At 40.0% G+C, this 15052-nt stretch overlaps 1 protein-coding gene across 2 annotated transcripts; it reads right to left on the minus strand.

The window, feature by feature from the left end:
- LOC307174615 (E3 ubiquitin-protein ligase TRIM17-like) lies at window positions 1–15052 on the minus strand. Of its 2 annotated transcripts, XM_079898583.1 has the most exons (7): window positions 14537–15052; window positions 5100–5195; window positions 1906–2136; window positions 1780–1802; window positions 1510–1625; window positions 1256–1424; window positions 1–1198 (listed from the first exon to the last, which is right to left on the minus strand). In XM_079898583.1, the coding sequence occupies exons 1-7, from the start codon at window positions 14939–14941 to the stop codon at window positions 823–825; spliced, it is 1416 nt and encodes a 471-aa protein (XP_079754709.1). In that variant the 5' UTR covers window positions 14942–15052; the 3' UTR covers window positions 1–822. The 2 variants fall into 2 exon arrangements, with proteins under 2 accessions (XP_079754709.1, XP_079754708.1); XM_079898582.1 differs by having other exon boundaries at window positions 1–1424.

Here is a 15052-nt window from a genome sequence, read left to right on the forward strand (position 1 = left end):
TATGGCCTAAAATCCATATTGTGATATACATTGCAGCCTCTTGCGATAACGATATATATTATAATAAAACCATTTCAGAACAGGTTACACAGACCCTGCTAAACAACTGCTAAATGTTTTTTTTTTTTTAAAGGGTGTATGTAGTTTTGAGAACATATATTGTGCAAAACTGTAAGTATACAACATAATTTTGCAGATAAATAAAATGTAAGTACACTAGCTGCAGAGACTTAAGTAGGTCTAATGTGTATTATGGCTTGGAGCTTATGAAACCCCAAATTTAAAATTAGAATATTGTCTAACTGATGTCTTTTCAGTTAAAAAGAAACACAACAACGATTCTTAAAATCGGGCGCAGACAGAGATTATGTGCTACACCACTAAGATATATTGGAATGGGAATAATACGCGCGCGCTGGTATTCAGTGATATCATGTTTCGTTTTGAATTTGAGGTGGTAGAACGGATTATTCGTGTGTTAACTTACCGAACTGTCACCCCACACACTCTGTCTATAGTTTGCTGCTGCTCGTCGGACGGCTTAAATCCGAACCAAGTCCAAATAATGGATGTTGCACCAATCTTTTTCACCAGCTTTCACTTTCAGCCGTGTTTACTTAAGATGACGACGAATATGCGTTGCAGCCGGGTTTACCTCGCGGCCGCGGGTAGATTGCGTCATCATAGCTTGTGTAGTATAGAGCCATCTCCCAACCCAACTTGGAGAATAGATTAACGGCGATATTTTTTTTATCGTGCGATAAGAGTCTCGCGTTAATGCCGATAACGGCCCACCACTAATTCAAATACTTATCTAATTTCTTATTTTTGTTCTTGCTTCCTAAACATGAAGTCAAATGCTGGTCTAGTTTCTTTTTCTTGTTCTTGCTTGCTAAACATGAAGTCAAATGCTGGTCTAGTTTCTTTTTCTTGTTCTTGCTTGCTAAACATGAAGTCAAATGCTGGTCTAGTTTCTTTTTCTTGTTCTTGCTTGCTAAACATGAAGTCAAATGCTGGTCTAGTTTCTTTTTCTTGTTCTTGCTTCCTAAACATGAAGTCAAATGCTGGTCTAATTTCTTTTTCTTGTTCTTGCTTGCTAAACATGAAGTCAAATGCTGGTCTAGTTTCTTTTTCTTGTTCTTGCTTGCTAAACATGAAGTCAAATGCTGGTCTAGTTTCTTTTTCTTGTTCTTGCTTCCTAAACATGAAGCCAAATACTGGTCTAGTTTCTTTTTCTTGTTCTTGCTTGCTAAACATGAAGTCAAATGCTGGTCTAGTTTCTTTTTCTTGTTCTTGCTTCCTAAACATGAAGTCAAATGCTGGTCTAATTTCTTTTTCTTGTTCTTGCTTCCTAAACATGAAGCCAAATGCTGGTCTAGTTTCTTTTTCTTGTTCTTGCTTGCTTTCGATGTTGAAGTCTGAAGCTGAAGAAAGAGAACAGATACACACTCATACACACACATTAAGATAAATAACCACAGAAATCATTGCTGTGTCTGTCATACTCACTTTTACCAACATTGTCCTGCATCTTCTGTACGACATTGAGCTTCAGGTTGGTCAGGTGATCTGTGAAAGTGATCGTTGGACTTGGACTGGGGTCTGGATGTGGAATATATTGGGCTCTGAAACAACATTCAAGAGTCAGAGATGCTGATGGTTCAATGTGGTTCTATACAAGAAACGTCTGACGGAACCCTTTAAGATTCCATATAGAACCTCTTCTTCTAAGAGTGTGATGATTTGAGTTCAGAAGCACAGAGACAAACAAACACAAACCTTTGCAATGTGGCCTTAAAGTTCTGTAAAGAAAAATCAAGAAATGTGTATTATTCAGCTGAGTTTGGCTTAAATCTCTGAAATTGAAATTCGTATCATTGGAGAATAATGAAGATTAATTGACACCTGCAGGAATGAAACATCTTCAGCCTTCATCTGCTCCTCGATGTCTCTGATTGTGATTGTGAGAGATGAAATCTGTTTGCTCGTCTCTTCAATCTTCTTCTTCATCATCTGACTCCTCTTCTCCTCTTCCTCTCTCAGCGCTGTTATTCTGGCCGCTTCTTCATTATGTAAAAGCTGGTGAAGTTCTTCAAACTCTTCTTTAATCTGAGTCTCTATGCATTGAGCGTGAAACTGAAATGAAAGACACAACACTATTGGCCAAATTAAAGGACATGATAGTATGGCAGTGCCAAAAATACAGTCATCCATTTGAGGCAATCGATGTGCCAATCAAGATGACGCCTCACCAGATCCCTTGGGCTGGACGACCACTTAAGACTGCTACCCAGCCCGACAGGGAGACGTCTGTCGTTAGCATTCTGCAACGACAAGACGCACCTAGAGTGGGACCCAAGGCAAGGAACCGGGTTCTGAACCACGAAGAAAGGGAACGACGCCGCAGCGCATAACCCTTACCATAAACATGGATTTTAGAAAGTGCATGAAGCGTTCACCACGTGACTTACCATAAACATGGATTTTTAGAAAGGACACGAAGCACTCAGTGTGTGCCATTGCCCTTATTTGCCTTTAGGGATTGTATAGATGAAATCCCCAGTTTTGAGCCACAACTGAAGTGGTCTCGTGTGCAAAAGGCCCAGAGGGATCACTGTGGACGCAGCTGCCATAAGACCTATGTAATCTTCTGACCTAGCCAGATGTTGCTTAGGGTGTTTAAAATGGTCTTGACACGAGTGGGAGACAGATGTGCCGCAGACGGTGACAGAGTCCCCCAAGCACATTACCCTCTGGGCAGGAGAGAGAACAATCTTTTTGGCATTGCATCTTAGCCCCAGAGAGAGAAAATGAGCGGGGATTGATCTCGATGTCAAAGCGAAAACTCTTGAGACTGGGCCAGTATCAGCCAATCGTCTATGGCTAGGTCGAATGGAAGGACCCGGTATTGGTAAGCTTATAAGGACCCCCCCCCCCCCCCCCCCCAGAACTTGAGCGTTCTGACGGAAAGGTTCAAGCCTCTAAAGATCTAAAAAGGGATGTAGCCAAAACAATCTCTGTTACTTTAAACTATCCTTGTATCTCTGTAAAGCCCCAAGCAGTTCTCCTTTTATCATCACGGGAGAAACGCTCTGAGGCACGAACTCACGAGATTCTGTGTCCTCTGTCCGAGCCGCTTCGGTAGTCAGGCAAAAGGACATCGCGATCTGGAGAGAGAGCGAGCGATAGGGGCGAACCGTCTCTCGCTCCTCAGCCAGGTCGACACCTGAGCCCCACAATCGCATTGTGGGTGTAGTAGTAGTAGTAGTAGCCTTTATTGTCACTTAGTCACAAGTACCAGCGAAATTAGCCATCAACCTGTCCATACAAACATACATACAATATGACAAGGGGGTAGACAAGACAGGAAGACAGAGGATTGAGGAAAGAAAAATACAGCATGACATGAGGAGAGGTGAGGAGAAAAAGGCAACCCCCAGACTATGCTCCTGTGAGGAGTACAGTGTGGGAACAGGAAAAAAACACCTCAGCAACATTAGCACATAATCAGTACACTCTACAACATGAACACACAAGACTTGCAACAGCGGAGGGGAGTGGGGGGTGGAGGTAACCCAGCACAGGCAAGCAGCCATCCGGTCCTGCAGCCATACTCGGTGCTGGTCACAGACCCGTCTGTCAGACTGGGGGGTACAAAGTGGCGAAGGCGAGGGATGGGGGGTTTGGGGGGGTGATTGCATATCTGTATATATATGTAAGAGTTTGTGTATGTGTAGGCCTGGAGAGTCGCTACGCCTGGCATCAGTCCCAGACAGAGTCAACAATCAGCAGGTGTCTGTGGGGAGTGGGGGAAGGAACGCAAGAGCGTCTCACTGCAGTGCTCTTCCGGGGTAGTTGTTGTTCCAACAGCGGCCTTGGCCAAGGCCAGTGCTGGTTGAGGGGGGCCGAAAACAGATAAGATTGGGATTGTCTGGTCTTGGGGTGAGTAGCCGCATTCCAATTTACACGGCTATTCTCCTGGTCCATTTGGGTCTCCGAAACGATCCATTTGCCTTTGCAAAGCTGTGAGCTTCTCCATGATGTTATCCATATTGTGGTTCATAGTCACAGTCTGAGTGCTGACAGCTTTGCCCACTGCTTCAATCATGACAGGCAGCCTTGGGCTGTGGACCGCTGTCACCGTCTTCTTCATTCCTCGATAAACCAGGGCAATGCCTAATCCAATCAGCAGAAGACCTGTTATCATGGTTCCGAATAGGTAGATATCTTCAATGTCCTCCACGGAAAGAGCCGCCAGACACATGACCCACCACCTCTCCCAAGCGTCCATCGTGTAGCCAGCTGCGAACGTTCCGGCAGGGCAGTCAGGTTCCCCCGAACCCAAGCTTCTCATCGAGAAGATGGTGTCAATAGCGTTGAGAGACCAGTTGATCAAATCCATAATTTCTTAGTTTGGAGAGCAGTGCGGAGAGAGTTTTTTAAAGTAAAAGACAGTAGACTAGACGAGACGAGAGTAGCAAAGCAGGGGAGATAAGGGGGAGGAGAGGGAGAGAAAATGCGACCGCCTTCGTTGAGAGCCAAAGTAAGAAAAATGGGTGCTACCCATTTGAAATAAGCAAAGTGAACGCGAAGCACTTTAACTGCGAACATTCCACTGTGCTCGCAATCACCATGCTCAAACGCAAGGGCAGCATGCTCTTTCCCCAAACAAACAAAGCAGTAAGTGTGTGTATCCAGTTCTGACATAGGACGAGAACATGGAGGGACACATAACTTACTCTGTTGTTGACTCATGATTTTACTCTTTTCACTTGTTTGAAGAGAGAAAATTCTGCACACTGCCAGTTGAAAACTAACTCCTAGCAAGATCTGTAGCAGATAGAAAGGTAAGAGATGTTTCTGACACACACATACACAGAATGGTCTCTGAAGACAAAAGATCTGACGATGCACAAAAGATCTGAGTATGCTATAATACCTTTGGGTCAATTCTATTGATGTGTTTCACAACATATTCACAGCTGGTCACGTTTAAAGACGTTCCCAATGCGCTAAGCAGCGCAGCATCGATTGTAGCTTTTAAAAAGGGAACTATCTACACTTCCAGAATTACATTAATCACATTGTTTATTTCAAACCTTAATATCTTCAGCAGTTTTACAAAGATTCTGTTCACGATTCACAGATGTTCTCAGTTCCTCCTGTAAGCGTTCCAGTGAAGCTTTGAGTATCTCCTGAAAGAAAACAACAAAGACAGTGTCTATTGTTAAATTTATATTATCTTGGGATTTTTGCCTCTTTTATTTAATATAGTACAGACAGTGGAGGGAATAGATTTGAGCTGACAGACAAACTTAATCTGATGTACTAAACTTATGTATTATTACTCTGATTATAGTGCAAATAGGCTAAACTGCCATGTCCCCAAGTAAGCTTGCATAACTTCAGCCACAAATATAAGTAATAACAATCAAATAAATTCCATTTTTTTTTAATATTGTTGTATTTTCTTATTCATAATATTCCTCACCAAAATATTTTTTTTTTGTTAGTAATACATTTTTAATGCTTAAAGTCTTTAAAATATGTTGTGTCCCTGAATTGAATGTCCCCCGTTACTCTGATGGAACATCCCTCTGAACACGCCCCTTGACTGCTCCTCTAATCACATGACTCTCAGGAAGTAGAATACTTTTTGGCGGCAAACTCTCTTCAAGAAGCTATCACTCCTTAATTCACCCTTTTTTCAATGTTTTAGAATGATTCACTGATGTGGTAAAGCATAACATGTCTACCCTGTAGTGCCTATTTATAGTGGAAACTGATAATTTTTTGTAATTTTGAAAATATGGTTAATAAACAGGTTAAAATGTATTTGTTATATACCTTCAAGAAATAGTAGCTTAAATGGTATGCATGCATTTGTCAGGAAATGGCCACTGAACAGACGGTTGTGATAACTAAATTCACTGAGTATAATATCAGCATTGCGATTTTGCTGATTTGAAGATGTTTAAAAGATTTATGTGATTAAATACTGCTGTTATTAACTTGTCTCCCTGTGTTAACACTATTAGGCAACCTGACGATTCTGGTGACTCTTGAGTGCGCCTTTCCTAAGCTCTAGAAAACAACTGATTATGTTGAAGAAAACGGTCAAAGATTCTGTTATGGGGAAGAGCGGTTACCAGTGTGCACGAAGTGATTTCTCAACGACGGTAAAGATCCTCTTTGGCCAAACAGAGGGCAACCTAAGGCAGGGGGTCACCGCCTCCACTGGGCATCTCCTGATGGGAGGTGTGTTATGTGAGATGGGTATGAGAGCGGATGACTGTGAGACCAGAAGCATCATTATATCATTAAGGGGGGAAGAGCTGTGAGGAGTTACGGCAATCTGATTCAGGCTACACCTACATTAATCCGGATACATTTGAAAATGTTGAAAAACGCTAAATTCACCTTTACTGTGCTTGCGTAAAACCCCACAAAAGATCACTGATATGATTCAGTTGCGCATTTCTTCTGACAGGATAATTTTATTTAGCCAAATATCTCACCATTCACTGATGCGGTTCAGGTCGCACACAGTCACCAATTTGGTCTAAAACACAACTGCTCGTTTTGCCGCAGGACAGCAAATGTGAGTAAATTCTGTCATCTATGCAGGACTGTGATATGAAGAGTGTGCAATGTAGAATATTTTTAGCAACAGTGTGAAAGTAAAAAGCACATAACAGGCACAATACTGGTATACACATGAATATCTATTGGTACAATATGCGTCACATGACTAAATTTACGTCATCGTTTTTAAATACCACCGGTTTCACAGTCCAGACTATAACGTGAAAACAACGTTTTCAAATGTATCCACTTTGGAGTGCGTTTTCAAAAAAGCTTCGTTTTCATTAATAAAAATGCTGTCTCGGTGTGGATGGAAGGCCAAAACGGAGAGAAAATATACGTTTTCAAATGAAAACGTATTAGTGTGGACATGGCCCCAGAAATGTGAGTTCCTCCATACCACTCACCAGAAACCACATTGCTTGGATGGCTTGTTTTTCATTGTGTCTGCAACTATGCCAGGGGACAACACCCTGATGGAGATTATAGATTAAGAGCTAATGGGAATGGGCTTTCAAGAGCCAGCTGAGACCATGAGGTGATTGTCATTATTTGTTGTGGAGACAGTAACAAAACTTCTTAATTTATATCAGGACCATGATGTTGCTTGCCTTATGGGCAAGATTTTTTTTATTTTATAGAAGTGTTGATTTTAAACTATTATGTCTATAACATAGTTTTAACTCCTGAAGGTCGTTAGACATGCTGGTGGCTAAAGATGAAGACTTCTTTTGTAGATTCAAGAAAAGTCTGGATAACAAAGGTGAATGGTTAAAGGTTATTGTAATGAATTGAATATTACATTCTGTCTAAATTACAGTCTTAGGAGGCTGTTTATAGTGAGAGAGACTGGTTGAGCGGAGGAAGGGATGGTACTCTGTCTGTCTTTCTGTTATCGGCCTGCTAAAGCAAGCTTAAACAAAAAGAATTATAATGAACCAAAACAACCCAGCTGACTTTTCTGAAATCAAAGGAATAATGAACAGAGATGCTTTAAAACTGGTTAAAAGACTGTAAAATTAGGTAAACCCAAAAGAAAAATGTGAAGTAAATATTTTTAGAGTTAATATCAAAAAGCGAACACTGAAAATGAGCAGTTAACATATGTGTGTCTAGTATGAGTGTGTGTGATGGTGCCATCACTTTATGTCTTGTATGAGTTAGTTTGTGGTACTATTATTTCCTGATTTTGTGGATATTGTGTCATCAACCTCTGGAATGAGTGTTTATCATTACAGATGGGTTAAGTGAAACGACAAACTTTAAAGAAGCTGATAATTCTGAGTCAATATGACAAAGAGGCGATACAGAACATGGGACGAGCTTTAATTGGATTGGTTTTCTCTGTCTGCTACTGGTAATTATGACTACTTTTGTCATTTATGATGTTGATTTGAATTACTCTCTGGATTAGAGTATTTATGTAAATTGGAATTGTGAAGTTGAAGATTGCCGTCCATTATGGGATAAAAACTCTTGTCTAAATTCAATTGAGGGTCTAAATTGAAATAAGGTGGGATCATAATGATAAACATAAAAATAACAGACTTGACGGCAGAGAGACAAAGTGACACATTGGCTAAGTCACTATCCAAATTATCCAGAGAATTCCCTCACATTAATGAAGTAGGGAACGAGTGAAAAACAAAGGTTGTGTGAGACGTGTGTGTGGATTGTAAGAAAACAATCATGTACTGGTTAGATGAGGCAGAGCAGAAGAAAGGAAAACAATGCAGAATTAACTGGCATGTAGAGAAGTTCAACTTGTGATTGAGATGTGAGTAATACAATATTTTGGTTTCTGCAAAACAGTAGAGATACGTGGGACTGAGACAATAATGATACTATTTGTTGTATCTGCAGAATAACTATTTGATAGATGAGAAGAAATATAGTTAAAAATATAATGTTATGAAAACAAGGGATTTATGGAACTATTTATGAACGCCTGTTAAGACAAATTAAGTTAAAATAGTATGAAAAGTGTTTCAGATTAAAAATAATATGGCATTGATTAACAGGGATTAACGTGATATAAAGATAAGGGATGAACAAAAGTTTTATTAAGAAACAATTAGGAACAATTCTATATTTCAGTGGAAAAATAATGATTGAAATGATGATGTGAATTTATTTTCTTTTATTTCTATTTTTGAAAAAAACAAAAACAATTAAGATGGTACATGCTATGCGACTGTAAACTGAAGGATGATTTCAATAGAGACTTAAAGTGCTTAGATGGATTATTATGGGTATTCATTATTATTATTTTATTTATTTTTTTGTTTAGTTTTAGTTAGACAACCATTGTGTTTTGAACCTAAAGGGTGAATAAAGGGGGAAGTGAAAAGAATGGATTAACCATCCATCTTCCTTTATTTAAAGGAATTGGAAGTCATAGTTTTATAAAAAACTAGTGCATATATTCTGGTATTTATGATTAAGGTCTGTATTTAGGATCTGAGTAGTGACTGCGGGTCTAGCCCATGCTAGGAATACAGCAACAGTGCTTGCTTATTTAACCTGGCTTCCAGAGAACAAATATGTACTTGTTTTATAATCAGTTACATTGATGCTAAAACCAAATTAGCCAAGATGAATGATAGCTGTGCAAGTAAAGACAGCTCTGTCCAAAGGTTCTGGATATTTTGTTTATTTGAAGTCTTTGAAGGAAAAAGATCTTGTTTGTTTTATACATTTTTTAACCTGACAGAGAAGCATGGGTCAGAAACCTAACATTTTGAAGCAGCCTTTATGGAGAGACCAGGTGTGGTGTTTAGGACCCCACATTGGTCTAAAACGGGGGACTGTCCGGGCTGGATTGGAATCCACTGCTGCTTCAATGTATATGTAATGAGTGATTAATAATCAGGGATAAGCATTTCTACATAAATCATTTCTATATTCAATGAGTGATTCAAATATGCTTTTAATCATATGTTTGCTGTGAGTGTTAACCAGCTGCTTTTAGGTACATTCTGATGTGACCTTCAACATGTGTTGTCTATATATCTGTTTCTAGCTGACAAGTTAAAGGGATAGTTCACTTTGAAATTAAATTTTGGTATGTTTTAGCATCCAAGATGTAGGTGTCTTTGTTTCCACAGTAGTTTCAATTTTGATATTTTTAGGTCAAACCGTTCTTGTCTGTCAGTCATATAATGCAGGTCTGTGGTCACTATCTGAAAGAGCATGCACAGTGAAGTCCAAATTAAACAATTCCCCATCGTAAGTACACATTACCTAAGACATGAAACGAACGGTTTGTGTGAGAAAATGAACAGTGTTTATATCGTCTTTACCTCTTATAACACAGCCACGTCCAAGTGATCTGAGGGCGCGCGCGCTTCCTGGTGTGTGACGTGTGCGCGCTAGTGTTGTCACGATACTAGAATTTCTAACTTCGATACGATACCTTGAAAAATATCGATATTCGATACCATTTTCGATACCACGGAGAAAAAAACTGCCACAATATTAAGGGGGTATTTTTTTTATTTAAAGCTAAATATAACAAGTCTAGAACATGACAATGAGGTATATTTTACATGAACAAAAATGTCCTGAGGTAGTGCACTTGTTCAAAAGCATAAATGCTGGTTAATACATTAACGTTATTTGATGAACAGATTTAAACGCAAACGTGTGTGCATCACACGCGAAACAATGCTCACTGGATCGACATGAAGTCAAGTCAAGTCACCTTTATTTATATAGTGCTTTTAACAATAGCCTACAGATTGTGTCAAATCACTTAACAGTATCAAATTGGAGGAGAGTGTCAGTAATGTATAATAATAAGATTAAACATTCAATTTTCAGTTAAAGGCATTTCATTGAATTCAGAGATGTCATTGTCTAGCTCAGTTTAGTTTAATTTGTATCTGTGTAATCAAATTGATGATATTTGCTAATGAAGGCAAATTGCAGAATTAAATAATAATTCTTGGATAAAGTTAAATAAGCACAAGTTAATTTACATTTGACCACAGTTAAAATGTACTTGTCTAAGATCACACTGAACGAGCAGTGCGCTGCGTTTTTTATGTTGCTAGGCAACCACTGAAACAGCTGTCCTGTCAGTCAAGTAAACGTCAAATCAGCCTTTTATTAACTTTATTTACTTTCTGTTAACATTGTGGTAGTTACGGTTCGTGAAGTCGTTAAGCTCCTGGTAACCCGCGAGAGCACCACAAGTTTATCCTCCATCATCGCACTCTCCGGGCGTTCAAGCAACTAGCTTTCATCACTAAAACGGAAGGCCCGCGAGGCGCATAAACAGCGCGCAGAACGCTCGCTGGAAACCAATTGAAAATAGGCGCCTCTCACTGCAAAAAACGCGTCAAGTTTGATCGGCCCCATTCACTTCACTTTTGCAATTTAACCAGAGCGAATGAGACGAGTGCGCGTGTGGTGTTTGTTAACGCGCCTTTGGAGAGAAGTGAAAGTGAAAGCGCGGCTAGTATCGATACTTCGGGAAATTAATATTGGTACCGTTCAGATATTTCAGTATCGATATTTATCGAAATATCGATATTTTTGACAACACTAGTGCGCGCGTTCTGGCTTTTCTATTAAAAGAATTACACGTAATTGTTTTCTTTTACGTCGGTTTAATTATCCCGGATAAGCGCAAATTAGTACCATTTCTATTAGCCGTCTTACCTACAATCTCTGTTCTGTGTAAACAATGAGTGACGTACACGCACGAGAGATCACTTCCGGCCCTTTCCGGCGCTTGCGCAGACCAAATTGTAGGTTGTGTACAAGAGGTAAAAACGATATAAATACTGTTCGTTTTCTCACACAAACCACTCGATTCGTGTCTTAGGTCATCAATGTGTACTTACGATGGGGAATTGTTTAATTTGGACTTCTCTGTGAATGCTCTTTGAGACAGTGACCATAGACCTGCATTATATGACTGGCAGACAAGAACGGTTTGACCTAAAAATATCAAAATTGAAACTACTGCAGAAACAAAGACACCTACATCTTGGATGCCCTTGAGGTAAGCTAAAACATACCAAAATTTTATTTCAAAGTGAACTATCCCTTTAAGGTTTCATGGGGTCCAACTAAACGTGAAGCAATGACGTAGCTTAGACCTTGGTGAAGGGTATAATTGCTGTGATCTTTGTATAAGTTGTGACTCCTGTGTGAGTCTTGAAGCTGACTTCTGCTGATGAAACTGCAACTATCTTCAGTAAAACTTTTCTTCAATTTATTATAATTCTGACTCCGGGTCTTCTTTCAAACATCTGGTCCTTGGGTCCTAAACTGTTACCCCCCTACTCCTCAATAAAGAGACGGAAATGTTGAGAAAGGACAGAGAGAAAGGAAGAAAAAGGAGAATCTTTTTATTCTGAAAGAAATGTGTTGAAATTACCACTCTGCCTTAAAATACAACAACATTTTTCAAGATAATGCTTGTTAATTAAAACTTTGTTCAAATATATTTGCAGGGTAAAGTGGGGGACATTTTTGCTCTTAGAAAATGTAAATATTACAATAACTTAGAATTCAAAACATTTATTAATTGAGATGAGAATGCCATGTGACAGGGTTGACATTTGGCCTTTGCATGCGTGAAGAATTTGGTAAAAATTATTAAAGTCATATCCTGAGCTGGACCAATATATTTTTCTTGTAGTGTAACAAGCCATTCTTCAGATAAAATGATTAAATCATGGAAATTTTTAACTTTTTTTTCATAGAAATTTACCAAGCTGAAATGGCACAGAATAGTAGGTGACCCATCTTGCCCTTAACTAACATACATGTTTAAGAACATTAAAATACTTAAAAACAACTGCAACACGGTCTTTAACCAGGTTACGTTAGCCCGAAATATGTTAAGGGAGGCAAACGCTGACTGACAACACATCCTAAAATATTAACAGATTTTTATCTTTTAAAAACAACATTGCTGTAACTACATACACATAGCCTACTACAGTGGTTCTCAACTCCAGTCCTCGGGACCCGTTGCTCTGCACATTTTGTATGTCTCTCTTATCTGACACACTCAGTTCAGTTCATGGAGCCTCTCTTAACGAGCTGATGATCTGATTCAGGTGTGTTAAATAAGGGAGACATACAAAATGTGCAGAGCAGCGGGTCCCGAGGACTGGAGCTGAGAACCACTGGCCTACTACATTCACATGTCTGTGTATTATATAGATATTGTAAATCAATGCATTTATTAATTAAAAGGTTACCCTCCAGGAGCAGGATTGAAGACCTCGGTATGAATAGCTGTAGCTCTTCCTGGAACTACCTCAAGTCTGCGCGAATCACGTGACGGTCAAGCATTTGGGAACTTTCGTGATTGCAACTATCTCTCGTAAGCCCCTTTCACACAGCGCTTTGAACCCGGGAAATTGCCGGCAAATTGCCAGAGTGCCTTCTGTGTGAACGCAAACACGACCCGGGATTGATGCCGGCATCGATGCCGGTTGGGGACCTAGTAACATTGCCGTGTTCAGTCCCGGAACGCGCGCTGTGTGAACAAAAGCCGTAATAATGCCGTGTCGTAGTGATGGCGCTGAAGCCAGGATCGTTCGCCAGCTGTGAAACGGCACGTAATGCACAAGTTTATGATCGAATCAGAGAAAAAAATGCGCGTGCTTTCACAAGCAAACTTAAAGGGGGGGTGAAATGCTATTTCATGCATACTGAGTTTTTTACACTGTTAAAGAGTTGGATTCCCATGCTAAACATGGACAAAGTTTCAAAAATTAAATTGTACGTTTGAAGGAGTATTTCTGTGCCAAAAATGCTCCTTCCGGTTTGTCACAAGTTTCGGAAAGTTTTTTTCGAGTATGGGCATGTGTGACGTCAGATGTAGCGGAATTTCCTTATATGGGTCCTAAGGGCACTTCTCCGGGAGGACGTGGGCGCGCGCGCAACCGTAGACCAGAGAGAGAAGAGAGCGAAAGCAGTACCTCATCAAAGCGCTCTGCTCAGCTTTAGGGAAGTCAGTGTCACCAAAGAAGTGGGATTTTGGTTGCCAGGGCAAGACAACCCTGCACAGATTCCCAAAGAACCCAGCGTTAAGGGACCTGTGGATGGAGTTTTTCCAGAGCATCAACGGAGGTTGTGCAAGGTTGTTCCCTGCATTTCGACGATGATTGTTTTATAAACAAAGCCCAGATCGACGGATTTGCAGATCGTCTAATGCTTAAGGATCGAGTAGTCACAATGATAAAGGTTCGCGGTCGTGCGTTGGAACCGGATGGTGAGTAAAACTGTTTAACAAATGTCTCTGTGTGTTGTTAGCTCGGCGGGTTAGCACAGCTTTAGCTCCGCCCACACGGACCGCCTCCAGCCGCTCGTTTTTTTCCGGAAAGAGTCGGTACAGCCTATCTTTCTTTTATAAATATAATAAAACTTAAGACTTTTTGGAGATATGAAGGATGCAATACTACTCTATAGGTACTCAAGATTAACAGGAGATTGAGTGAAAATGAGCATTTCACCCCCCCTTTAAGACACGTGTCTTTACGGGATTTGTACGGCTTGTGTGTGAACGCACTCTCTGATTCCGAAAAATCACTGGCAGTGTGAATGAACCAAAATCAAACGAACCCGGGTCAAATCCCGGGTCACTTTATCCGTGTATTTTCCGGAATCTCTGTGTGAAAGGGGTTTTATTAGCCTATATGGCTCTGGAGTTAAATTCAAGCTGTTTTAAGGCATGAATATATTTTTTCACAGGAAAAAAACTTTAAATATGTAATTTTGGGGATCAAAGATGAGTTTTTACTGGGATAAAATGATTGATTACAGGGAGACTAACAGATCTGGAAAGGAGAAATGTGTGAATTGTTCCTGTTTAAATAAACCCTCACGAGTATTTTTTTCAGTATTAGTTTGTCAAAGTGAAATTGTCTGTCAATAATTATTGATTTTTGATTCAATCAGATGTTTTAAACATAATTTGTCTGACCTTATTATCCGCGACAGCTTCATCTACAGGACTGAATCTGTGGTTGGCGTGTTTTCTGGAGTCTCGACACACCAAACACACGGGCTGTTGATCATCCAGACAGAAGAGTTTGAGCTTCTCTTTGTGAACACTGCAGACCGTTTCACCTTCAGATCCAGATTTCTGTCTTCTCTCCTGCTGAAAACTCTCACACAGGTTCTTCAAAGCCAAATTTACCGGAGGACGATCATTTGAAGATGTTGTTCGGCAAACCGGACATTCCAACCCAAAGGTTTTATTTTCCCAAACCCTCTGAATACAGCTTGAACAAAAGCTGTGGCTACACGACAGAAGAACAGGATTTATAAAAATGTCACAGCACACCGGACAAGATAAATCCTCCTCAGACAAAGATCTAGATGCCATTTTTCATAGTTGCTTAGAAATTAATCTCAAAGTTAAGTTTCACTTTCAGTTAAAGCTAGGGTAGGCGGTTTCAGAGAGGTTACCAATAGCAAGCTAGTCTTGAAAGCACGA

This window comes from Squalius cephalus (assembly GCF_949319135.1).
Source record: "Squalius cephalus genome assembly, chromosome: 17".
Lineage (NCBI taxonomy): Eukaryota > Metazoa > Chordata > Actinopteri > Cypriniformes > Leuciscidae > Squalius > Squalius cephalus.

Coding starts and splice junctions, on each gene's coding strand:
- LOC307174615 (XM_079898582.1), bottom strand. CDS start 14,941: ATGGCATCTAGATCTTTGTCTGAGGAGGATTTATCTTGTCCGGTGTGC. Junction 1,626..1,779: donor TTTAAGGCCACATTGCAAAG/GTTTGTGTTTGT, acceptor ATGTTGTTTCAG/AGCCCAATATATTCCACATC. Junction 1,425..1,509: donor GCAGGACAATGTTGGTAAAA/GTGAGTATGACA, acceptor CTCTTTCTTCAG/CTTCAGACTTCAACATCGAA.